We start from the raw sequence: 27,060 nt of genomic DNA, 5'->3' as shown, positions 1-27,060 counted from the left end.
TATATATATAATTTTAGAGAAAACAAAAGAAATAATAGATCTTTCACACTTATTGTTACAAAATTTTGATCGAAAACATCAATTACTGAAGTTCAAACACATATATAAGTTGAATATATACTGCTTTAAGTTATCGAAAAAATATCCAATTTAGTCTTCTAAGTTGTCATATTTTTGTTTTGGTTCTCTAGCTTGCCAAATTTTTGTTTTAGAGAGTGTTTGGAAGTGATTTTGTTTATTATAAAGTGATTCTTTTTATAGATTTTTTGAAATGGGTGAGAAACAAAAGTAGGAAACGTTTGAAAATAAAAATCTAAATCTAATATAAACTAAAATTTGAGTGTGTGTAAAAAAATTGATTTCAAACTTTAACTTTTTAGTAAACTGACAATAATATCATTAATCTATATATCATTTATGTTTTAAATTATTTAAATTTTGATATTAACATCATTGATAATGTATTTATATAATTATTGTTATATTTTGAATATCAAAATTTGTTTATCTTTTTATAACATGAATACGTGAAAATTTAAATAAGGCTAATAAAAAAACATGTGACAAAATATGTATAAATGCACAAATATATATATATACATATTTAAATATATGAGTTCTATTCGAAACTCTTAAAAACTGATATATAAATAAAATTTAGCATTTTATAAAATCTCTAAAAATATTTATAAAAATTAAGAGCTATTGCGGAATTTGATAACTTTTTTAAGGATATAAATGTCAAATTATAACTTTAAACAATTAACAAAAAGATAGAAGCAAAAAAAAATGTCTCCCATAATACCGTAACTTTGTTTTTTGTTGATTTTTAGTCATGTTTCGTTAGAGTGTAGACATGACACCCGAAAATACTGATGTAACGCTAAATTTCTTTGAGTTATCTGTTCCATATATATAAAGTTTAATTTACTCAGTTTATTTCTTCATATTATAATATATATTTTGTTAACTTGTTTTTTTTATATATATTGTAACAAATGAGAACATTAGAAATTAAATTGAATTGCACCTATTGAAGAAAACCGAGAGAAATGAAGAAGATGATATGATTAACTATTTAGGAGAAGACTGTTAAATGCCCCACTGAAGCCGCGATGAGTATGGACATTAACCGAGAAAGAAGATTCGTTGCAAGCGGCTTGGTTTGAGGATTCATATCTTCATTGGATTTCTGTACTTGCTATTCAAGATTTCAGAAGTTAATTAATATAAAAGCATTTTACTCTAAAAAATTTTCTAGATTATGTTTGTTTTATGTGAGTGTTAATTCTTCCGATCCGTTCAAGTCCGATTATATATCACTATAATATAGTTGATATATATCTGTATTAACAGCAATTTACAAGTCTATGCAAGTTTTCACAACGATAGAGAGGAGCTTCTACACATGGACCACGTAATAGGGCAACTTTTAGCATTCGAGAGGTTCACAACAATAAACAGCTAAAATTTAAAGTTTTATGTGAACAAAACATAAAACCATATGTAAGATAATTTATGATGTATAGTGGGAATATCGATTCCATTTCGCTGAGATATATATGACACTATATATTAATGTTAAAGCGTAGGGGTTGCACTATTTATTTACTCTTTTTTTAGACTGGGGGTTTGCATCATATATATTAATTATATAGAAATGAATGCTATTTAATTGTTGCCAGATGAAAACTTTTAGGTTTTATTTTATTTGTATCGAAGGATTTTAGTGAATTTTCATCACATCCATTTTGCTATGGTAGATGTATTGTCATCACCGAAGATTCAACGACTTTTATTAATTAATTGATCAAAATATCTGAGGTTCAAGCTTGATCTCACATTTTTTTTTTCAATGCAATAGTGTTATTTGAAATAAACCGAAACAATATTGTTTAAATCGTCCGAGTTCATGTATCTTGTTATGAGATTTGTTAATATCTTATTCTACATATATATTTACATAATTGATTTGTATTGATATAGTGCATAGATCATCAATAAGATTGGGAAAAAAGATATTTTGTCGAGATTTGGGTATTGCGGTTGATAAATAATATTGTTTNTCAACGAGATATTGAATTATATTAAATAAAGATCTGGATTGATTACGCCTGCAATTGGTTTCAATGCAACTGCTTGCTATTGATCGATGATGTAGTAATAAAATGGACTGACAACCAAAACATAATGGACAGGAAAAAAACTAACTTTGGAAAAAAAAAAAAAAACTCTCTTTATTCCGTACCTACTCAATTGTCGGCTACTCTCATCTCGCGTTAATCGTTTTGGGGGAAAAATTTTAATAAATAATATTAGACATAATATTATGATGTTTCAAATATATTTTTGTTATTTAAAAAAATAACATTGTAAATTTCAAATTCACTCCTCACATATTTATATAATATTTCATGTTAATTAGAACGGATTTCAAATTCACTTAATAATAATGTCATTCGAAATATATTCAACTATGTTTTACTATAGTGTAAATAAATAATGTGTGAATTTAAAAACCTCACACGCACATAGCCATACAGAGAATGAAATCTACCTTCTTTAAATACATCTGTTTTTAATTTTTTTTAAAAAAAAAACTAATATATGCAATTTGCCAAGCTAGCTAGCTAAGGGTTTAGTTCTTTAAAAAAAATTTAATTGTCAGTAATATATGCAATGTGCCAAGCTAGCTAGCTTGCTAAGGGGTGAGTTCAATCTATGTAACTTGAGTCCGCCACATATATACATATCCGGGTTATAGCTCGGGTGGTCTAATTTTTTTTAAAAAAAGTTATATGTAAAAATTTTATAATTTTAAATTAATATGATATTAACCCGAGTATATCAATTTAAAATATTAATAGACTCTAGAGTTTAAAATTATAGTTCGGGTAAAGCCATATTGCTGACTTTACCGCTGATAATTAGGACATTGCTTTAAATGTGAATCCAACTACCCATATTTATTTTAATTAATAAGTTTGGATCTATGATTTGTTTATGTTAATTTCATATGTAAAAAATGAACGTGGATCGTTAATTACATCCTTAAAGTAATGTCTCACCATGCATGCGTACATACATAATTGTTTCTATACATTGGACCAACTTGTGGAAGGGTCTTAATTAAATTTTCTCAACTGTCACTGACCAATTCCTGTCAGTCCCAACTCTTAATTAGACTCTTGCTCAACTACTCCCTCAAAAAAAAACCACGAATTTCGCTTGCTCTCGCCTAGCTCCTGGTGCACAAGGATACACGAAAATGGCCAACAGTGGTGCTCCCAAATGCCCCTATTCTCCCTCCCAGATGGAGGTTCTTTCTGCTTTGTGCGACACTTTGTTGCCCTCTATTGATGTTTCTCGCAGAGATCAACTACATGAATCCATCGTCGAATTCTTTCGAACTTCAGCTTCCATGGCTGGAACTCCGCTGCCTGTAAGAATTTTGTAGATTCCCTTCGCTAGCTTTCTCTTGTTTTTTTTTTCCTGTATTTTCTCAGGGAATTGCATGTGAGATTTAATGTCGATGGTAAGGAATCTGGAAGATGCACAGGAAATTTTTTAAACAAATATACATTGTGAGCATGTAATTATGGAAATGTCACGTTCCCCAAAATTATACTATAAAATTTGTTTCATGTCAAAAAGCTGAAGTATGTTCACTGTGTAACTTTTGAGAGTTTATGATTTTTCATTTTTTTTCTCAATATTGTACATAATTTATTATCAATCCCATGAATTAAGATTGCGTCTAAGCGAAAGTAACAAAGCAGCTGGGAGAAAAAAATTATATATTAGATTGTAATTGTTTTTTTTTTGTCTAAAAACTAAAATTAGTTTTAGTAATTTTGTCAGTTCACGACAATAACATGACATCCCCACATATTCTATCTTTGCTATCATTTATATTTCATATCTTATGTTTATATATACATTATTATCAATATCTACACTACTAATAAAACATGAGTCATGTTTAATTAACTCCTTGGTTAAGCTTTTTATGAATTTCCATAAATAGTAAATTTATAATATTATAAACTTCACGTTTGCCTTCCTCTCCCTTGATTTAAATTTCAAAATTTGCAATTTTTATTTTGGAGACTAAATGAACCTCTTTTGTTGTCTCGGCAAAGTAATCGAAAGGAACAAGTGTAACTCTTTGTTTAGAATAAGTAAGCGTAAACTTTACCTACAATAGGTTTGTACAATTTTTTTTTTTCCGAATGGTAGTTTCTAAGATATACTCAGGAGTTTTATTTTGTATATGTGCAAGGCCGCTAGTTAATATTATAGGTGAGATATTATTATTTTGTACGCTGGAAATTAACTGGAACCCACCATTCGAAAGTATATATTATTATTTTTCTAATTAAAATATTTAATTTTTATTCTTCGTGATGTAAATGTTTGTAACCATATTTCCTTTTCCACATTTATTAAAACCTTTCCATCTACACCTTTTGTAACGTGAGTATGTTTCATCCATTCAAATTATTCATGTCTCATGTGAAACAAATATTCTTTCATCGATATAGTAATTTTAGATTTTCGTAGACGTTTTTTTAAAATATATATGCCGAAAACACGTTGATAAAAAGAATTGAATTTAATGTCTCTAGAAAATTAATTTTAAGAAATAATCTTGTCATTGTTTAATTATCTTCGAACTTTTTTTTATTTATTTGTGAATTGTGATCTTCACGTTTGAACAAAAAACGCATGGCACCACATGTAAAGCAATGCTTAAAAACTAAAAACACATAATCCAATAAATGGGATTTTAGGAAGAAAAAAAAACCAGAGAGATTTTATCTTGAGATTGAAATTTGCATGGATTTATGTGAGAAAAAAAAAAGCTGAAAATAAATTTTAAATATTTATTGGATGAGAAGTAGTGGCGTTTAATTAAAACTAATAAAAGATTCACTTTTAATTTGATCAAATAATATAAAAAAATTAATATAAAAAATTTTCAATTTAGAACAGTTAGTTTAATTTAAAAGAAAAGTTTTGTTTAGATTTTTTTTGAGTTGAATTTAAGTAAAATAAAAAAGATAATTATGAAATTAAATATTTTGATATGATAATTGTTTGAAAGATTTCACATTTAATAATATAGGTAGTTCGTACTGGAAAGGGAAATTTATATACTTCAGCGGGTGAGTTCCGCTGAGCCACAGTTGCCTGGGCCCGCATCAATGTCATGTGCATCGAATTATTGACCTTAAAAGTCCGTTATATATATCTATTTACAACTCAATTATCAGTGAAAATACGCAATTCTAATTAGCAAAATTAGGTTTAAATTGTCTAGATTTTGTTGGATAAATAGAATATTTGATAATCAAGTCGTTTCTCAAAATTTATCAACCACCAAGTATTTGAGCCGTCTTGGTTTATTTAACACTGAGGAACTCAATATTAATTTCGGTTTCAATTGTTAGCAGTCTTATAATTCGAACTTAACATTTCATGTCTTAAAAATATATATAATCTAAACGAAAGAATGCCAATTTAAGATTTATTTTTGGTCTTTTGGTGATAATTGCGCTACTTGGCTACCCCGACGCCTCGTATGCAAATGTCGTCCTCAAAACTTGTTAAAAATTTACTTACTTTTTTGCAGGTTGCGAATTTTCTTGGACGAAAAGTAATACACCCGAAGATTTATTTGAGCGGAATTGCATTAACATTGCTGTCGACGAAAATAGGGACTTTAATACTGTGTGGGAGACATAGTTTATCAAGAAAATTTCCCTATTTTCTGAGATTTTCAAAGATTTCATCTGATAAGAGAGAAAAGATTTTGGTTTCCTGGTCACGTAGCTTTTTTTTCCTCTTGAGAGTCCTATATTCCGCCATCAAGATCTTCACTCTCCTCGTTTTTTTTACTCAGGTAAATATTTAAATTTGTTTTGTTAATTTATGCTAGTTTACATATATACGTGTTGCGAGCATATCCAGTCGATTTTTTTTTTATAACTACTCTTATTTTTTTAAAAAAAAATTAAATTAAAATTTCTTCAAGAAATAAAAATGAAAAGCCTTGATATGTTTTCAAGTAAATGATAAAATTATATTTTCAATCTATATATTGTTCAATTAGACCTTCCGTAGGTTTACTTGCTTCTTTCATAGCATTTGCTTTGGTAAGTTATATCTTTGCAGTACCAAATTAATAATTATTTTATTTAGTGATTGGATTCATACAATGACAATTAATTGATTACATTTCGATAGGGCCCAACAATTTTGTATAGTTTCAATTAATGGAATGGGTTACTCCTCCCAAAAAAAACAACTAAATATTGTTGTTGCACAATTATTCATAAACAACTTTTTTAAATTACTTTTTTCTTATCGAATTAATTTAATAATATTATCAGATAAAATAGTATATGATCAAACATATATTTGCTCAAAATAAAATTCAAAACATACATTTACATCCCACAAAATCATTTCTAGAAATTATATATTTCCTGTAGCCTTTTCCCAAAATATTAAAAAATAAAAACCAAACAATTCTCAAGTTTTTGTTCTAATCTTACATAAGGCATGGGACCCTCAGTTGCATAATTTTTTATTGAATTCTAACAATCAGGTGGATGAGACAGAAGTTCATTAATACCACCTTTTCTAAGCCCTCAAATTATTGGTATAATGTAGGGTATATATATAAATGATGTAGGACCCAAAGATGGCATAATGTCAAGAAATCATGTTATTGTGTGAAAGATTGACAGCAAATTTTAATGGTAAGATATAAATATGTTGTTTTCATTTTTATATATTAGAGTTGTTGGAAGTTGGAACAGAAGTTTAAACCACGACCATATTCAATTCAACTATATCTTCCGTAGCACTCACTCTTCAAAAGTTGTCTTGTGTTCCATGATTCAAAAGGAAATTTGTTGAGAAACAATAAATAGTTTTGATACGGAGTAATTTCCAAAGACAGGGGACCTTAGAGAGAATTGGGAAACTTTGGTATCTCATTTGATTGCCCGGTATCTTGAAATAGACTATCCCGAGAGTTTTAAAAACACGTTCTAGTACCCGAGAATGATACTGTTTATTAAGATATATGCATTTCATATTTCGGATAGTAAATCTGTGTGACAGATTATTAATCAACGAATTTAACCAAATTTTATTCAATTCATGGACTATGAGATGAAACAATATCGTTTGGAATGTATATGTACTTGAAATGACACTGGTTCGCACGAGTTCTTGAGGAATGTTATGAGGAAATTTTGAATTGATCAAACAGGTGAATGAGAAAAATGAGAATATTTCTTGGAAAGCCATAGGCTACTGCGGCCCGGATCCAAACCTCAAAACTCAGAATGCGAAGGCCAAAACCATGCAAGAAGAAGATGATGCGTGTGAAGAAAAATTGAATGGACCGCTTTACAAAGGAATCATCGATTTGAACCAAGCAAGGACGTCAAACCTGGACAAGTTACAAAACTTAGGGTTTTCTATTTCTATGGCGAATTCAATAAACCCGAGAATGAAGTCGCTGAGCCCATCGTTCAGCATCAAATGTGATGCTGTCGTGATTGGTTCAGGTTCAGGAGGCGGAGTTGTGGCTGGTGTCCTTGCAAAAGCTGGCTACAAAGTGATAGTTCTTGAAAAGGGGAGATATTTGGCCAGAAATAATCTCTCGCTGCTTGAGGGGGAGGCGCTGGATCAAATGTACCTAGGAAATGGAATTTCAGGGACAGAAAATATGGACGTTATTTTGCTTGCAGGATCAACAGTAGGCGGTGGATCGACAGTAAATTGGTCGGCCTCCATCCAAACCCCACAGCATGTTAGAAAAGAATGGAGTGAAAACCATGGACTAGAATTGTTTGACAGCAAAGATTTTGCCAAGGCATTGGATGTTGTGTGCCAAAAAATGGGAGTTCAATCTGAATTCAAGCAAGAAGGTTTCAATGGCATGGTTTTGAGAAAAGGGTGTGAGAATTTAGGGTACCCCATTCGAAAGATCCCGAATAACGCGCCTTCGGATCATTCCTGCGGCTGGTGCTGCCTCGGTTGTAAAGAAGGGAAGAAGAGAGGTACTTCAGAGACATGGCTAGTGGATTTGGTTGAGTCGGGGAATGGTGCAATTCTTCCTGAATGTGAAGCTGTAAAAGTGATCACGGATAAAAGAAACGGCAGAAAAAGGGCAATCGGTGTAGCTTTTACGTTCCTAAATAAAGGGGTGAAAGAAGTCGCAATCTTGGAGTCAGATGTTACCGTGGTTTCATGTGGGGCGATTCTTACACCCCCATTGCTAAAACGAAGTGGGCTAAAGAATCCAAACATAGGAAAGAATCTACATCTTCATCCTGCCGTATTAGCATGGGGTTACTTTCCTGAATCAGATTCACCTGATTCATGGCCTGAGGGGGAGAAAAAAAGTTACAACGGTAGCATTTTGACAAATATGTCGACAGTTGTAGCGAATTTCGAAGATTCGGGATACGGGGCAGTGATTCAGACACCGGCATTGCACCCTGGAATGTTCTCTGTACTAATGCCATGGCTTTCTGGTGCAGATATAAAACAGCGGATGCTTAAATTTTCAAGAACTGCTCACCTATTTGCTCTTGCCAGAGATAAAGGTTCGGGCGCTGTAGTGTCGCCTACTCATATAAGTTACAAATTCGAGAAATCCGATCAAGAAATTCTGAGCAAAGGAGTAGACAGAGCACTGAGGATATTAGCAGCAGCCGGTGCCGAGGAAATCGGGACACATCACAACAAAGGGAGAATCTTGAAAGTGAAGGAAGCCGATTCAAAGGAATTGGATGCGTTTGTGAGGGAGGAAAGTTTAAGGCCATTGAAGAATTTGGAAACACCTATATGTTCAGCACATCAGATGGGAAGTTGCCGAATGGGGGTCAACCCGAAGGAGTCAGTTGTACGTCCCAATGGGGAGACTTGGGAAGTAGACGGACTTTTCGTGGCGGATACGAGCGTTTTTCCGACCGCTTTGGGGATAAATCCGATGGTCACGGTTCAGGCAATTGCTTACTGCACTGCTCAGTCAGTTCTTGAGGTCCTTGGCAAGGGAAGAGTTGAATTAGCTAGCAATCCTTGATGTGTGCCCTGGAGCAAACGAATATGGATTGGAAATTTTATTATTATAATCTTTACTATTATTGTTATTGTTATACATATTGTGTTTAAAAAATAAATTATTACACATTGTCGATGATTCTGAAGATGAAACGTATTTAAAACGTTTGTTATGTTATAAACCTAAGATGTGTATTATCACAACCCAAAAAAGTTGCCAACTTGGTTGTATAATCTTCATGGGCTTGGTTTATGAGCTACTCCTGTTTATTTTAATGTTTGATGTGATATGTTTGGAAGAACATTTGTAAGTTTGGTTTTTGAGTCATTTGTATTTACTTTTCTTATATTTTATGTATTTATGTCAATGTAAGGGATGAGAATGATAAAAACATAAAGTGTAGGAGAGGTGAATGCAAATTTGGGGTTACAAATTATTAAATTAAATGAATAATAAATATTAGTCCGAGGTTAAAGTTGGAATTAGAATATGAAGGTGGGTTGGTTATTGGCGTGGCTTTGAAATTGCTTGATACAAAGCTTTTTGGCATCTGATGCCAACTGGGGTCCGGGGACGTCTTTCTTTTTCTTGTCTTTTTTTGTGCCCCAACAACGCAGTAAATACAGATTTAGGTCCACTCTTTCTTTTTTCTTTTACCATATGCAAGATTCCGAGTTTTCCTATTTTCCATATCTATGAATAAAAACATATAATAACTTCATTTTTATTCTTCATTTTCTACTTTCACGTCACATATTTATTACTTTTAATTCACGCCAATCTCAAAACCTCAATAATTATATTTTAATATGACACTGCTATTATTCAATGTTCTCCACTGAAGAAAATGAAAGATGACTACTTTCTACACCAAAAGGTCATCGTCTCCACCAATCCTAATCCGAGAAAGGTAAACATCAAGAACCCAAGACCCAATTCTTGTTTGCTTTCATTAGACTCCAAGCTTCAATCCCAATCCATGTTTCTCCTTCCCAAATCTTTGATCAAAGGATAAGTACACACCCATAATTTCAAACCAGCCATTGAAATTTTACATGGAAAGACTAAATAGTCACAGTTTTGTATTGTTCTCCTGTGTCACCATAGCATTTGGCCTTGTTTCCTTTACCTTGTGCCTTGCAGCTGAATTCAAGAAATCGAAGGTATTTGTGATTTACATATGATCATTTCGATTTTTTTTATTATACAGTTCAGCGTATCGATTCATTCATTGATTTTGATCCAGAAAGAGGATCTTAGATTGGAGGGAAAGCTGTGTTATTTGCCCAGAAGCGCGGGCGTTGAATTGGGAGTCATGGGTTTAATCTTTCTGGTTGTGACTCAAGTGACGGCAAATTTATTATTGATCTCCAGAAAATTCTGTTCAACAGAGGACATCACCAGCTGTAAACTCAGAATGCCCACTTTATCCTGCGCTTTGTTGATTTTATCTTGGTAAGTATCATATAACCGGTAATCTTGGTAAATTATATATATTAATATATATATATATATATCTCTGTGTCTGTGTGTGTGTGTGTGTGTGTGTGTGTGTGTTTATATAATCTCTGAGTGTTATATAAAAAGTTAAATTGTGTGATATGAAAAGATAAATAAAATTTAACGATTGAAAATTAGTCCCAAATTAGTCCCAGTGGGTTTAATGTCTGAAGTCAATACTAAGCAAAACTTATACTGGGCCGTGTTAGTAAGTGAAGTTGACGAGTATTTGATTATGGTTAGTTTTTTATTAATGAACAGAAGTTCGATTTTTTGTATTAATATTTTCGTATGTTGCACAAAGTTTGCGAGATATTATTTACCTGTTTGCAGATTATTATATTAGTTTCAAAGATTTTACATTACTAGTGTGGTTTGTAGACTAATTATAAATTTAAAATTAGTTAAAAATAGGAGCAACATAATAACAATGTACTAGCTGTTAAAGATATTACTGGAGCCTACAAAATCTAAAACTTTCACCAAACATGGTTTGATCTCATAATTCCTGGTATGAAGGCTTGAAAACCATGTGGGAAAAATTTCAAAATTATTTTTTGTACCAAATTCCTAGGCGAAGGGAACCTTCATCACGTGGACAGCTATATGTGTCTACACCATATAATTCCCACAACCGACACCTCTATGATCAAATCTATATGACAATGTTTTTTTCTTAAAGAATGAATTATGTAACAGGATCAGCTTTGGTGTCGCTGTTATTTTAATCAGTGCAGCCACTAGCATGAGCAGAAGTCAGCAGTTGGGGCAGGGTTGGTTGGATGGACAATGTTACCTAGTCAAAGATGGAGTCTATCTTGGTTCAGCCATGTTGGTTTTGATGGCACTGGGGTCGACCCTCGGCTCAGCCGCCATAGTCGTAAGGCGCAGGCAGGCTGAAGAAAACAGAAAGGTTCATGCAGGAGTTCAAGAATGACCAAATTTTATCACACGCTAACAGGGTGAATTTTTCAGTCCAACAAAATTTTGAGATCGTTTCACGGTACAAATACGTCAAACGGGCGGCGAATTGTGGGGCTGCATGCGATTCCATAGCTTTTTTTTAAAGAAGATTCCATAGAGAAGGGAAGTGAATGAAAATTTACACATTGAAGTGAGATAAGAGAGAGAGAATAAAAAAGATAAAGGGATGACGTTTGTCCCATGGGCAACTATGATTTGATATTTGTTTTGGCCTGATTCTTCCCCAGACAGAAATACAAATAGACATGACCAAGGTTGGTCTATTTTTCTATCCTAAACAGTTAGGAAACTAGAACAATATTCAGAATATAATAATATATATCTTGGTAGCTATTTGAAAATGCTAGATCTATATTCATTTGTTATAATTTGACATGGCCAAGTTAATTATTCGCACAGCTTCATTGTCCAGAAGCATCATATTGGAGACAAAGCGATGCATCTTATAAAAGGTTAGCATAGTGAACTCTGTCTAAAAATAACATGCAGGTTATCCCCTCGGGAAACCACCACGGCCACGGTTAAAATGGTTTCTCACACTTGCCGGATTGCACGAGCCACGATTCTCTCCGTCCAACTCCACACCATCGCAACTGCTGATTGTCATATAGAAAAAATCTTGAGACTGTCAATTAATTCTTCACTAAAGTTGAGAAAAATATCGTGCCTGTGATTTTCAGTGATAGAAATCGCGTGACGACACAAATAGATCCTAGTAAAAAATATAACCTTGCCCACTCACGAAAATATTAGAACATAGCTTTATATGTATATATACATAATCATATTTATACGGCACACTGAGACAGGATCGCACATTCAATGGCAGGGGTTCACCATTGTCATATTTATATGACACGCTATTTACGCTAAGACAGGATCCAACCCAATATTCTCAACAGAGTACTTCAGAATGAGAAATACAAATGAAACGCAGATGCATATGTCGTTTCTACTTCGAAACCGATAAAATTCAAGCAACAGTCGTCAGACAAGTTGTAATGCTTGAGATATTACAACTATAAAATAGTATTGATGGTATTTTCGTACATAATTTGAAAAATATTCAATTTATTTTGATAACATTTTCGTAAATAAGTTGAAAAATAATGAATTAATTTTAAGGACAAAATGGTAATTAGTGACATATCTTGCTCATATGAAGTCCAAATGATTTGAGATTTGGATATAACGTAGAAAACTCAAAGATATAGAAGTTCCATGTTTTGAGTTTTGAAAAATTAGATCGTTTGACTGGTACAAAGGGATATACCGTTGTTAAAATATTAAATATTATTTATTATATTATATTATTTTATTTTATTAATATAATATAATATAATAATTAAAAAAAAGTAAATGATTGAGTCGGTTGAATTCCACCGAACTCAGCAAAGAGAGGGCACAGAGACGTGAGGTAAGAGTGAGGGAAATAGAGTTTCGATTTTCTTTTCGATCGTGTGACTTATCGGTTTATCCAATCGGCGAACCGACTTCAGTTCTGGGATCGTTGACACAAGGTCTTCGATTTGAGGTATAAATTTTATAGTTTTGGTGATGTTTGAAATTCGTCGATTTTTGGAATAAATCCGATAAATTGTTAAATCATACAGAAGTTGGAGATTGTTGAATAGTGTATGATTTTAACGAAGTAGAGAAGATTATAGTGGTGTTATTTTGAATTATTCCTAATTTATTATAATTAGGGATTTTTAATCGTTGAATTGAGATTGGAGAGTTGTTTGTCAGTTGTTATTAATTCTGATTATATATTCGGAGTCTACAAAGTATAGGCTACATGTTGATATAAAGTTTTCCTAATTTGACGGATGTTGTAAAATAGCCTATTATTTGAAGTTAATTAATTATGGTGTATTTGATGGTAGTATTGTGAATTAAATACACCAGAATATTCAATTGTTGGACGATAAGAATTTATAATTGAGTTTTATAATTGAGTTTTATATTTTGTTGAATTAATTGTTGTTGGGCTATTTGATTTTATATATTGAGGCTGTTATGACTGTGTTGATACGTTGACAATGATCTGATAATTGTTGTTGAATTATTTAGATACATCACAAGCCTCGGGATCAAAGAAATAGCCAGATTTTATATATACTCGATTACCAGGTACGTGTTGACGTACGAGCATATGTTGTTATTGTTTAGTATTAATGAATACTATTGCGTTGAACGATGATAAATCACTGGTATTGGGTGATTTGATATTATATCTGTTGTTGTTTATTATCGTTGATATTGTTGGTTGTTGTTTGTTGGGAGACGTCACGTTGATGTTGTTCGTTCGACGATATCGCTGTCGCTGGTGTTGGGGTGCGACGTATCGTCGATGTTATTCGTTCAACGATATTGCTGTCGCCGGAGTAGGGGTGCGACGTACCATTGATGTTATTCGTTCGACGATATTGCTGTCGTCGGTGTTGGGGTGCGACGTATCGTCGATGTTGTTGTTGCAGTAGTATGGGAGTGATGACGTTGATATCGTTGGTGATTTGATTGTTCAGAGACAGCAAGGGGAGTATTTCTGTTATCATTTCAGTTATATTTTATATTGTTGAGAATATAAGTGTCATGTATTACGATGATGATTGTTGTGTATGCTCACCCTTTGGGGGCTGTTTCTGTTGGACAGGTTACAGGACTCTGCTGTGAGACATGATAGTGGTGAAGGACTAGGTGTGTCTAGTCAAACAGTCCTGTAGTTGATAGTAGATAGAGACAATATAGTTTATTGTCTTATTTGAGTTGTATGTGTGTATTTATTATATTGTTTCTGCTGCATTGACGTAAATAGTGTGGTGATTGCACTATTTTGTCGTATATGCATTATATTATTACGTCGTTGAAAAGAAAATTTTTATGCATATGACGTCACATGTTGTATGATTACGTGTCGAGATTTGGGGCGCCACACAAGCTATCTAGATAAGCAAAAGAAAAGAGAAAATTGCAGGCTCTGCTGCTATCGGGAACTAGCATGCCGTGGTTGAACCAGTTAGAAACACGAGGCTCCATAATAACTACGTATTCGTATTAGGAGTATTTCAAGTCAGGGTCAGCATGATTGAGTAAACATAATAATATAAAGAGAATGCAGATAACATTAACTAAAAGCATATCAGAGAGTTATTTAAGAGTATGCTTAGTACATCTGGAATATTTCTTCCCTATGACGTGGTCCAAATTTGTCTCTTGAATCATCAATAGACAATGTGTCTTTCTTTGAAACGTGATAAATCCACATGATGAATTCCGTTAAGGAAATTAAGACAGAGAAAGCAGCTTAGGGAACGTGCAAGAATTCCTGTGGTCGAATTTTATTAGAACTTTTGTGTGAAAATGGATTTACTGCAATGGCCATCACAACACTTGATTTTCAATAAAAAGCTAACACTACGATTCTTTCCTCGTTCTATACTTAAAACGCCGCTTCCCGAATTTTGGGTGAACGCCACTCGGCCGGCCTCGCCACCTTATACAGGTACGGATTCGTTTAATGTTCCCATTTTTGTGTCAACTTCAATCACTCGTCATCAAATTTGCTGCCATTTATATAAGAATCGTGTTTCCGCGTATGTATTACACTGGTGCTTTTTACATAATAAATAATTATTAAAATATTTGCTAAAAGAATAATTATTTATTACTACACTAGAGTTGCAATATATAACACATTTTTCCTTGGAGACAAAAAATTTATAAATACTTTTTTTGTTTTTATTTAGTTTGATTGAACAATTTCTCTTCTTTTAATTTTTTAGTAAAATCTTTTTTAAAAAAAATTTGTGTGTTCTAATACTCTATTTTTTACGTTTTGTAGTTTGATTTAGAGTAATTTTTTAAAAAATATCGCCGAAACTTTAAAAAATCTCTCACTCAATAAACAACTAGAAGATCGGTGCATAATTATTATTATTTAAGCTTGAGTCCATATTAATCAAAATTGATGTGACTAATCCAAAATCATTTGCATGACATATGTTTATTCAATGCCTTTTACAAGTGAAAATGGTATAAAAGAAAGGAGAAAAAAGACTAGATAAACAAAAGATACCCTCTTTTACGTAACATATATTCTATTTATGTCAGGAAAATAAATAAGGCTATAATTTTCGCATCATTTTCTATGTATTGCCATCTATGGAAACTCATTTATGTACAAATTCCCCCTATCCCTTCAAGATTTATAGTGGCATTTTCCTTTGACCAAGTTTCTTCCTATATTTAGAAAGAATCATGTCCAGGTTGGGCTTTTGCGAGAGAGCCTAATGGGCAACCCGTTCTGGGGAAGAGCAAAGGGTCCATATTGGATTCCATTTTGTTGGTCCATTATACTCCACCTGTATTTTGTGGTAAGATGGTGCACGAGGATTAAAATCTCTAGCTTGGCTAACTCATTCCCCGGGCAGGAGTGAATCCCATTGCCAAATGGCATGAATGTATTGGGCTTCGGCGCCACCTGTCATAATAAAAAAATACTTTTAGCCATCTTTTCTTGGAAGGGATCATGTTGGATTCAATTAGTAGGAGTAAATGAAATTTATGATTATTTTACTAAAAATTACCTCAAATCTCGAAGGTTCGAATTTCTCTGGCTCCGGGAAATTAGCAGGATTGTGGTGAATATTTCTGAAGAGGGGCAACACTTTCCATCCTTTTGGAATTAGATATCCTGCAAATTTATGGTAAACAAGTAACTGTTAGAAAGCAGGGACGGTTAGCAAAATAATTTTGGTGATTTTTTTTTTCTTTTAAATTAACAGTTGAAGAAGTTTATATTCAAATATAGTACAAAATATATGTTTTGTGGGTTATTGAAGTTAAACTCACCGTTGAATTCTACATCTTCAACAGCCTCACGAAAAGTAAAAGACAAGATGGATGCCACTCTCAGTGTTTCTTGAATCACCCTCGAAGTGATTGGCATATTTTTGGTGTCCGCCCAATTCAAACCTTTCTCCTCACCGAGCTCTTCTTTGGAATTAATTATGCCCTCTTGCTCTTCCTGCAAAAATCCCAACAGAAAGTCTTTAATTTCCATGAAAAAGAATTTCAGCAAAGTTCAGATGTTTCTTTTCGAAGTTTAGGATATGGGTTCTTACAGTGACAGCTTGCAGAACACTTGGGTTTTCACCAAGATATTTCAAAATCCAAGTTAACACACTAGCTGTAGTGTCGCGAGCAGCGAAAATCACGCCGATGACATTGTCTGCGATTTGTTCATCGGTTAGGCCTTCGGAATCCTCCATGAAAGAACCAAGCAAATCGGTGTGATCACGTTTCATTTGCCTCCTGAGTGAGATGATTTTGGCCAAGATTTGTGCCAATTCCTTCCTAGCCTTCATTGACTTGTGGAAAAGGGTCCCGGGGAGATTAATCGGCATCGAGTTGTATCCCTTTTCAAGAATGTGGTAGCATCTCTTGAGATCATCTCTGTACAAAACTTCATCTTCCCCAAGAATCGAAAGCATTGCCACATTGAATGTGTACTGCAAGAATCAATTTGAAGCTAATCATAATCAGATTTCAAGGCTCTGTTTTCCCCTGTTTTTGAGGCTTGCGAAATGAGTATGAAACTCACCGTTTTCATTTCCTGGTAAGTGGTGATCGATCTGCCGCCCCATGATTCCAAAGTGCTTTTCGCAACCGATTCGATCTCCGGGATGATGTTTTTTATCGCTTGGGGCATGAATGCTCGTAGAACAAGCTTCCTCAGCTTGGCATGGTAGTCTCCCTGGTGAAAGAACAATGCTTGTTTGCCCAACATCCTCTCTTTGCTAGCAGGAAATGTCGGCTTAAAGAGATTGGATTTTGAAACTAGCACAAGTCTGGCCGCCTCGGGGCTCGAAATCATCACACAATTGCACCCCAAGATGTGAGTCTTGAATATGGAGCCATACCTGCCAAAGTCGAAACAATTTTTTCGTAAGGATTAAGGTCAAATAAATCTCAAAGTCTTGCAAAAACAAAAGGTGAGAAACTTGAACTGACTTCTTAATTTTTGACGCAAAGAAAGCATTCGGGTTCTGCGAGTACAGTTGGAAGGTTTCGCCAACATAAGGCCAGCCCATGCTCCCCGGCGGAAGCGGCAAGTTTACTTTGCCAAAAGACCGGAATTTAAAGATCCGATTCAGGAGTAAGCATGAGAAAATCAAGGTTCCGAATATGTAACAAAACGAGATGGATTCCATGATTCTGTAAACTTTGAAATTGTTCCGATGAACATACGTAAATTAGAGAAGTGAGAATAATTTTTTTTGGATGAAGGGATGCGATGAATTGCGGGTGTATTTATAGGTATCCCGAAGGGGTGGGGGATGGACCTTTCAAACACAGCTATCAGACCCAAACACGGAATCTACCTCCAGCTCATGTATATCGGCGGAACTGTGTACGTATAAGTGTATGTATAAGAGGAGTGATGGAAGAGAAAAAGACACGTGTAAGTATACATCCATTAATCATGAATTAACTATAAAAAAATTATTTGTAAACGTTGTTTAATATTTCAGATATGGGTAAAATTTGAATTTTTAAAAGAGAATTTTTATCCATCGGGTTCTTGGGTAGCCACGTGAATAAGACTTGGCTAGCTGTGTGGTTGACAAGAGAGGTGCGAGGAAACAACTCCTCGGGACAAAATAATGAAGGGGATGAATTTGATGCCATCCGTACCACGCATGGCTTTGTTTATTTTATTTATTTATTTATTTGGGGGGACAAAAAGGATTTCCCACTTGCATTTTTATCAAATTACGATTCACATTAATGGATGATTAACTAAAAATATAAAGTATAGAGCAAGTTGCGAAATTTGTCACGCGAAATCAATTTTTCCAAAATTTTTAAATAAAATGTAGATTATCCACGTTTCTTGGCTTTCCTTCTTCCACAACGTCGACAAAATAAGAAAAATAGATATATTATGTTTTATCTTTCAATTCATCATGTTATTCTTTATCATTCAATCTTACAAGTCAAATGATATCTATTATTATAAGTTGCTTAGCGTCATGTTTATGTTTCATGTAGACTTCGTCAAGTCAAGGGAAATGTCTAAATAAAAGTTTTGACCCCAAAAAATTGTAATTAAACTGCAAACACGTGTATGATAATATGCTAGCACATATAATAGCCCTTTGAATAACTTGTGCATACTCGAAGAAAAAGTAAAAGTCAAACTGATCCCATGCTAAGTTATATAATAATAATTAAATGGGTGGAAAATTTTTAAGAAACGAAATTTAACATAAATCAATTTAATAATTCTTAAACCTGTGTGTTGGCTAAACGAATTAAATGTGATTTCACAACTAATTCGATCGTTTGGATTAAATGTAATTTTGAAATTAGAGATTGAAATTAATGTGTGGTTTGAACTTTCGATATTTGAATTATATACGATATGATTATTTATCAATATAAATAAGATTAAAGAACAAATCCATTCAACTTGACAATACGACATTTTTGAACTTTTTTCACCATAAATGAAAGCTCCAAAAAAAATGATGAAATTAAATTAATTAAAAATCTTTGTCCAAACCACACCTACAGAGGTTCATTGCATCCGTCATCGCAAATTAAATGTCAATCGAGTTGATGAAAATTATGGTTTTAACAATAAATATAGTAAAATGTCAATCAAGTTGTTGAAAATGTTTCTTTTAATAATACAATGTCAAACAAGTTGACGAAAATGTTTTGCTCCTGCCTGGAAAGACTGCTGTGTTGGAGAAATAATTGTTTTATTTATTAAAAGTTAAATAAATTGGTTATATGGTAACAAACGATTTATAAGACAGTAATTATGAAATAATAGTTGAAATTATGTTGTTCAAATATTAAACAATTTGAGTTTCTATTGTAATAAATTAGGGTGATTAATATTTTTCAAACCACCCCACCCAAAACAAATTGCATGTTGGACTTTGTATTTCGCCTATTGAGTTTTTTTCCTAGTTTTGAATGAAAATTAGTAAGTATTTTATGAGCTTTTTAAATGGATGGTAAGTATGAAATGAAAAATGTCTCATATTGGAAAATAATCTTAGCACGAGTGAGTTTATATTGAGTTATATTTTGTGAAGGTGTGTGAATGATTGATTAATAAATTCTCTCTCGCATGCGTCAGTGGAAGAGGTGCAAATCAAGGGCTCAATTTGTACTGGAAAAGACTTGACTTGTGTGAAAGACAATATTTTCCACTAAGGTTCACATAGATTTTGTATTTTCCTGACTATTTATTTTCGAAAAGTTTACTCTAGATCTTTTTGGATAGGAATCCTTGTACAAGAAGGACCAAGTCGAATTGCTTTCTGGATTTTAAAATGATGGATTTTAAGCCAATCATAGGCCAAAATCAATATTCGTTCAAAGTCATCATCTCAATGCTGGTTACATGTCTAGCGTGTTTGCAGGATACTATGTTAGTTCGGAGGTTTACTCAACACAGACTGAATTAAAGATAACGACCGTATGTTTCATCATCGTAAAATAATAATAATATTTTTTCTTCTGACAATCTCATCAGCCCAACTAAGAGCATCCATATTCATGTTAACATTGGAGTGTTATAACACCCAAAATTAATAAGTATTAATGTTAAAATAAATACGAGAGAAAATAAATAAATCTATTTTTTTTTTTGGAAAAGATAATAAATGTTATAACACCAACCCATATAGATGTTATAACTTCACACGTTGACGACGTACCTGAAACCTAAAAGCTTTGATATTTTTAATAAATGAAAAGCCATCTCATTTAAATCATTGCACACGGCTTATACTAATATTCCACTCAAGGGACAAACGGAGGAAAAAAGTTTGGAAGTGCCTCTAATTTATTTCACAAATTGACACTGATCGGTGGGTCCTTTACCCTTTAAATTAGTGTCGTTTATTATCCTATCGAGCCATTTTGACCCTTCACCCATTAAAAGACTACGGTACCGTATTCTATTTGTCCCATAGCGAGGGGGCCCCGTCCCAAGATTGCCCCCTCTAATATACTACCACTGGCGCAAAAGAATTCTAATGCAAATACATAATAAACATGAATGAAGAGCTTGTGATTGCTAATCAAAAAATTTTATATTATAATTTGAAGTTATATATTTCAAATCATCAAACTATTTTTTTTTTTAAAGATAAATGCAAATTATAAGGACTCGGATAAGAAAGTATTTCATCATGTGTAATATTTTTTAAATAATAATAATAATAATAATAATAATAATAATAATAATAATAATAATAGTGGCATCAACATCTTTTTCAAGAAAAGATACAGCTGGTGATCAATTCAATAAGTTGATAGCTCATGTCAATCAATTAATTTTGCCACTGATTAATGTTTGTAAATGATTTTAATAATCATACACACGGTTTGGAAACGTGGTACGACTCTAAAATAAAATTGTCGGATATCCATGTAACAATTTTTTGAAAATCACAAAAACTTATGTGAAATAATATCACATATCGTATTTTGTGAGATAGATCTTTTATTTGAGTCATCAATGAAAAAGTATTACTTTTTATGTTAGGTGTATTACATTTTATTGTGAATATCGGTAAGGTTGATCCGTCTCACATATAAAGATTCGTGAGTCCGTCTCACAAGAGACATACTCTTTGAAAATAGAATAATGAATAATCAAGACATTTGAAATTCATTATATTTTATGTAAATTAATTTGTAAATGAGTAATAAATAAATTTAAGGTTTAATCTATTATGTTAATGTTAACGATAAACTATAATCGAAATCTATGAATTTTAAATTCATTCAACCAAACACAACTTTAGTTTTAAGTAAGTGTATATGTACCAACGATATTGGCTTAGTGATAAGAGTGAGATATTTAAGATTATTTGATTTTGAATTAATATCCTACTTATTTTTTCTGTAGCTCATTGATACGAGTGAGATCTTTAAGTTTATTCGATTTTGAATTCAAATTAGACTTGTGGAGTAATTTAGTTAGATTAGATTATATAGAAAATTTCCATCCCCACATTTTATTTTAAAAAAAATAATTTTGTATCTTATATGATTTAAACTATATAACTTATACAAGGGATCGAACATGATCATGCATGTATATTTTTATTCCTTTTTACTAAAAAAATATAATACTCATATTATTCTCTGTAATATAACTTATTTTCTTTGAAATTAGTTAATGTTCAAACATGAAATGATAATTTATAGTTCAAATAAGTTCGAACCTTGATAAAATTGGACACGAAACATTCGAGAACAACAAAATTCATAATCATATGTTTTTTGGAATCATTCGATCAAGATGTCTTTAAATCTCATCACTTCACATTTTGTTTTCAAAAGATATATATCCAATTCAAGTTATTAAAAAAACACAAATCAAACATCCATTTCAATTTCAATCTGTACACACGGTTTGGAAACGAGAATGGGTGTGGCCATGAAGTAGGTATGCGCGGAGCCGTACAAATGTTTGATGAGATCCGAAGCGAACATTTAAAAATAGGTTTTTTTATTGCTATAAATAATGCTAAAATTCAGTTAACAACTAATAAATACAATAAATACATAAAAAACAATATATTACATAAAAAAACAAATCAATAAATATTTGAATTAATTACATAAATAATAATTATCTAACTATTTTAGAGGAAAAAATATATATCAAATTTGTATAATCCAGTTTTCGGATCATTTTTTTGTCAATTAACAACATAGCTAACTCATTTAGTCTATTTTGTGATATTATTGATCGAAGATAAATGTTTATTAACTTCAACTTCAATAAACATCTTTCTACTTATGTAACTGTTACTAGGATATTTAACCAAATCTTATAGGTAATATAAGTATTTGAGAATAAATAATCCAGTTTTACCAAACAATGTATCATTTAAAAAAATTGTTGAAGTTCTATACAATACCTCATCAAGCTAGTTAAAAAAAATTGTTGAAGTTCTATACAATACTTCATCAACTTAGTTAAAGACTAACTCATTAACTTTTTCAAACTCAAAAAATGTCCCAAAGTCTCTTGATATTATTTAAATTGTTCAAACCGAACTTGAAGAAAAGATCGAGTTTGATCAATTATAAACACAAAAAAAAAAATCAGATCACTCTTCTTTTTATTTAATATTGAGCAAAAAAAAAATTATTTCAACATATCATCAACTCAACATATATATATTGGACCTCCTCAAGGACCGGGCTCTGAAGTGGTGGCCTCCTTGGCCTCATAAAAGGTCCGGCTCTGTATGCGCATGTAAGTAAATACAAATCGGTCACATGTCCGATCCGAAAAATACTAAATAACATTTGGACCGGTTAAACCGATAAAAACTAGTCAAAAATATCAAGAACCGGTAAATCCGATCCGAAAATTACTAAATAACCGTTTGATCAGTGAAATCAGTCAAAACTAGTCAAAAAAGATCAATATCCTGTTCGACTTGTTCGTACATTTTATTTTTTTTAATTTTAAATTTTTTTTTTTTTTCTTTAAAAAATTTATTTTTTATATTTATATATATGATTATTTTTCAGTTCACCAGTCGAGCCATTTTTCGAAGTAAACATGGTCACCCCACAAGCCAATTATGAAACATTGTTTTTTCCCCATCTGCAATTTGCACTTCGCTTTCAGAAAGACAAATCACAATTGGGCCGGGTCGTTGTTACTGGGTCCATCTGCATCGGTGCGTGTGTGTTACATCTGTATTAAAATTTCAAATTAAAAACTTTGTTAAATGCATAATTTAATATAGATCCCCAAAAATATTTCATGATTAACGAAATAACTAATAATAAATAATTAATTACATGAATTTTACAGAAAGTCGAGTATTATACTTCCACTGTTCCAAATATAAAGTTCATATTCATTCCAAATACAATGTTCAATATTTATATTTAGCATCAATCTAACCATATTTATTAAATATATTAATTATTTTTAAAACATTTTTATATTTAATTAAATCACTCATTAAATAAGGATAAATGATAATTATGAAGAAAAGTGGGTTGAATAAAGTAAATATTTTTTTAAAAAAATTGAATAAAGTGATCTGCAAATACTCGGTTACAGCTCCTACTTATACAATAGACAGCACGAATAGATAGACAAGTCACTGAAATTGAAATTACTTAGCAGCGGTCCATCTGTATAAAATATCATATAAAAATAACTTTACGAATTATGGCGGCTTCACAATCAAGATTAAATTTTTTTAAATATAATTTTACGAAATTATTATTATATTGCATGGTTAAATACGAATTAATTATTTACCTTTCCCCATGGCGGTTTGAGAAGACCAGGTGACAATATAATTTTTTTTTATATACTTCATTCTTTATGCATTACTTTTACTAATGTAGTTTATATAAAAATATATTAAATATGTAAGGCAAAAACTTGTGTGAGACGGTCTCACGGATCGTATTTTGTGAGACATATCTCTTATTTGGGTCATCCATAAAAAATTATTACTTTTTATGCTAAGATTATTACTTTTTATTGTGAATATCAGTAAGATTGACTCGTCTCAAAGATAAAGATTCGTGAGACCGTCTTACAAAAAAACGTACTAAATACTAAATATGTAAATGTTTTTCCATCTTTGAATGAAGAATAGGGACCAGGAAAATATTGCTTTAAAATATGTAACTTGATGGGGGGACAGATGGATTTTTAGACCTATGTTGTGTGTTTTTTTTAGTTATTTATTTATTTATTTATTATTTATTTATTTTCTGTGTGGAAGAAAACTCAGCTACTTCTTGCATTGAGGCTACCACCATAAGAAATGGGCCGTGAGGTCATTTTTGCTGTTTAGAGGTTTGTGGGCCGGATTCGTGGGCTTGCTCATCAACTATATCACCATTACATAGTTTTTAAAAATTTATTATACCGAAATTTTTAAAGGGAGACGATATTTATATCTTTTTGCAATCAAATGAGACACCTTCGTTTATATACAAGCACTAAAAACTTTTAATGTGAGCTAACGTGATCTGGTAACTTTGTGCGACAAATTCGTCCGTGAAGAGTTTATTTAACTAAAAATTAGCGACTTCGAATTTTATATTCTAAAAAAAGAAGAAAAAAAAACTACTATTAACATGTGATAGTTACATAAATTATTATATACTGTATACCTTAAAACTTTGAACTGAAAATCCTAAACTGGCAACTGATCCTTGATCCCAATACAGGTCAAAATTCTATAAGCAATATGTGCCATATCCGGCCTCGTTTCCGAGTTCGAAGCCAGAGCAAGATTCGCCACTTCCACCAAAACCCGCAACTGTTCCGCATTCACCTTGCCATTAAGTTTCGGATCCACCATTTTCACCAACATTTCTACATCATCACAATTCTTCCGGCACTCCTGAGTCCATTCAGCCAATGTAAACGAGCCCTGCAACGATCTCAACCCGGTGATCAGCTCGAGAAGTAGAACCCCGAAGCTATAGACGTCGCTCTTCGGCGACACGATTCCGGTTTGTAGATAACTTGTGTCGACATAGCCGAGGGAACCCTTTACCGCAATTGGTGTGTGGGCTGTTTGGGGGTCGTTGCCGAGCTTGCACAGCCCGAAATCCGCTAGTTTTGCGTGGCTGTCATCAATCAGGAGGACGTTGGACGACTTGATGTCTCTGTGGATGACAGGAGGATCGGCGACGGAGTGGAGATAGTCCAGGGCGTAGGCGATGTCGAGGGCGATGCTGAGGCGATCGGACCAGCTTAGGATTCCGTCAGATTGGCCTTGGTGGGTATGCATTCGGTCGAATAGGCTGCTTCTTGGGACGTATTCCAGGAGTAGAAGTTGCTCTCCTGGTGAATTGTCATTAGCAATTTCAGTTTCGGTTTTAACAGATTAAATGTATACACATACAAGAACACATACCTTTCTCCAAGCAGAATCCCATCAGGCACACCAAATTCGGGTGAGAAATCCTAAGCAAAACCGAGATTTCATCCAAGAACATCTTCTGGCTGCCACCCCTCTCCTCCATCACCCTTTTCACCGCACCAAATCTTCCATCTCCAAGCTCTGCAAGGTACACATATGAAGTCGCTCCGACCCCGACCCGAATCCGGAAATCACTCGTGGCCACCTTTAGCTCCTCTAGTGAATATGTCCTGATTGAATAGTTTTTGATTTTACAGCTAATGGTTTGTGGTGCGATCTCTATACACTTCTGATCGCTTTGATCCTCTAAAGATTTATCATCTTGAGACTCCAAATACACAACCCATTTTCTTAAAATGATCGTGAGAACGATGACTAGAGTTATTGCACCAGCAATCAAATAGCTTCTTCTACTTGATGTGGAGAAACCAAGAAACCACATGTTTGCTTCTGTATAGGCGTATTATTCCTTCATTATTTCAATATTATGCCTTAAATATAAAATGCAATAAATTATGATGAACAACTTATATGATTGCGATTGGTGGGATGATATTTTTACGTACGTAACACGAATTAAATCGCTAATCAGAAAAATACCAAAGAAGATCGCATATAAGTACAATTATATAGAATCAAGAGTAATTCAGAAACGAAGTCAATGCAAGAACGGCATGAGATACATCGAGAACAAGAGGACTCGACTTTCGTGGCCATATTTTCAAATTTTAATTAATTGGAGAAAGATTTAGTGCATATATTCCCATCTATAGTCACTATTCAATGCAAAGTAAGAATAATAACGTGGTTGTTAAATAAAGATCCATGAATTTGGTTTTTTCGTAGGAGGACTTGTCATTGAATATATAGTGTCTTATCAATTCTTACGCATGTTAATCATTGAATCGGTCAACTAAAAGTGACTCATGTTGATTCTTGATGCCCACTTTTATCTTAAGTGATGTTGATATATGTCTTGTTAACTTTAATGGAACGAAAATTCAAAGAGGTAGGGATGGTAATTTGGCACCCAAATTAACTAGCTAGGTAACAAAATTAGGTAATATTTATTTTACAAAAACTTGTGTGAGACGGTCTCACAGATCGTATTTTGTGAGACAGATCTTTTATTTAGACCATCCATGAAAAAGTATTATTTTTTATGTTAAGAGTTATTTTTTATTGTGAATATCGGTAGGGTTGATCCGTCTCACAGATAAAGATTCGTGAGATCGTCTCTCAAGAGACTTACTCTATTTGTGTTTATCTGATGACTATATCGATTGGGTCCGTATGTATTAGATAAATCCAGAAATCATGGTGAATTGAGTGATTTAATTTATTTTTAATTAAAAATAATTATATATGAAATTATTCAATCGGATCGTGCACATTATTACTGCACAATGTTATTTGCATTGGCAAATTGTATAAAAATCCTAAATGAGAAAATAGAAAATTCCAACGGCACAGATATATCATTTAAATATATATCTAACAATACTTTATAGTGACTTACCTTAAATGTTG

At 32.6% G+C, this 27,060-nt stretch overlaps 4 protein-coding genes and 1 long non-coding RNA gene across 7 annotated transcripts; 3 read left to right on the top strand and 2 right to left on the bottom strand.

The window, feature by feature from the left end:
• Positions 1-3,144: 3,144 nt before the first annotated feature.
• On the top strand, positions 3,145-9,347 carry LOC140967994 (long-chain-alcohol oxidase FAO4A). Its single transcript, XM_073428819.1, has 3 exons — positions 3,145-3,442; positions 5,636-5,905; positions 7,286-9,347. The coding sequence occupies exons 1-3, from the start codon at positions 3,269-3,271 to the stop codon at positions 9,107-9,109; spliced, it is 2,268 nt and encodes a 755-aa protein (XP_073284920.1). The 5' UTR covers positions 3,145-3,268; the 3' UTR covers positions 9,110-9,347.
• A 408-nt stretch (positions 9,348-9,755) lies between these two features.
• Positions 9,756-11,905, top strand: LOC140968002 (protein MODIFYING WALL LIGNIN-2-like). 3 transcript variants are annotated; one of them, XM_073428830.1, is made up of 3 exons: positions 9,756-9,998; positions 10,299-10,543; positions 11,288-11,905. In XM_073428830.1, exons 1-3 carry the CDS (start codon positions 9,936-9,938, stop codon positions 11,523-11,525), a joined length of 546 nt encoding a protein of 181 aa, XP_073284931.1. In that variant the 5' UTR covers positions 9,756-9,935; the 3' UTR covers positions 11,526-11,905. The 3 variants fall into 3 exon arrangements, with proteins under 3 accessions (XP_073284931.1, XP_073284932.1, XP_073284930.1); XM_073428831.1 differs by having other exon boundaries at positions 9,773-10,251; positions 10,335-10,543; positions 11,321-11,905; XM_073428829.1 differs by having other exon boundaries at positions 9,787-10,251; positions 10,335-10,543.
• Positions 11,906-12,992: 1,087 nt separating this feature from the next.
• Positions 12,993-14,440, top strand: LOC140967972 (uncharacterized). Its single transcript, XR_012173673.1, has 3 exons — positions 12,993-13,106; positions 13,646-13,705; positions 14,229-14,440. It is a non-coding gene; the product is annotated as an uncharacterized lncRNA (long non-coding RNA).
• A 1,089-nt stretch (positions 14,441-15,529) lies between these two features.
• On the bottom strand, positions 15,530-17,856 carry LOC140968000 (abscisic acid 8'-hydroxylase CYP707A2-like). Its single transcript, XM_073428827.1, has 6 exons — positions 17,588-17,856; positions 17,178-17,496; positions 16,699-17,085; positions 16,427-16,601; positions 16,162-16,268; positions 15,530-16,055 (listed from the first exon to the last, which is right to left on the bottom strand). The coding sequence occupies exons 1-6, from the start codon at positions 17,785-17,787 to the stop codon at positions 15,831-15,833; spliced, it is 1,413 nt and encodes a 470-aa protein (XP_073284928.1). The 5' UTR covers positions 17,788-17,856; the 3' UTR covers positions 15,530-15,830.
• Positions 17,857-24,736: 6,880 nt separating this feature from the next.
• LOC140968001 (probable receptor-like protein kinase At1g49730) lies at positions 24,737-26,160 on the bottom strand. Its single transcript, XM_073428828.1, has 2 exons — positions 25,525-26,160; positions 24,737-25,451 (listed from the first exon to the last, which is right to left on the bottom strand). The coding sequence occupies exons 1-2, from the start codon at positions 25,970-25,972 to the stop codon at positions 24,796-24,798; spliced, it is 1,104 nt and encodes a 367-aa protein (XP_073284929.1). The 5' UTR covers positions 25,973-26,160; the 3' UTR covers positions 24,737-24,795.
• Positions 26,161-27,060: the final 900 nt, after the last annotated feature.

The sequence above is a fragment of the Primulina huaijiensis genome, unplaced genomic scaffold (genome assembly GCF_012295235.1).
Source record: "Primulina huaijiensis isolate GDHJ02 unplaced genomic scaffold, ASM1229523v2 scaffold32015, whole genome shotgun sequence".
In the NCBI taxonomy this organism is placed as follows: Eukaryota; Viridiplantae; Streptophyta; class Magnoliopsida; order Lamiales; family Gesneriaceae; genus Primulina; species Primulina huaijiensis.
This window is presented reverse-complemented; position numbering and strand designations above follow the sequence as displayed.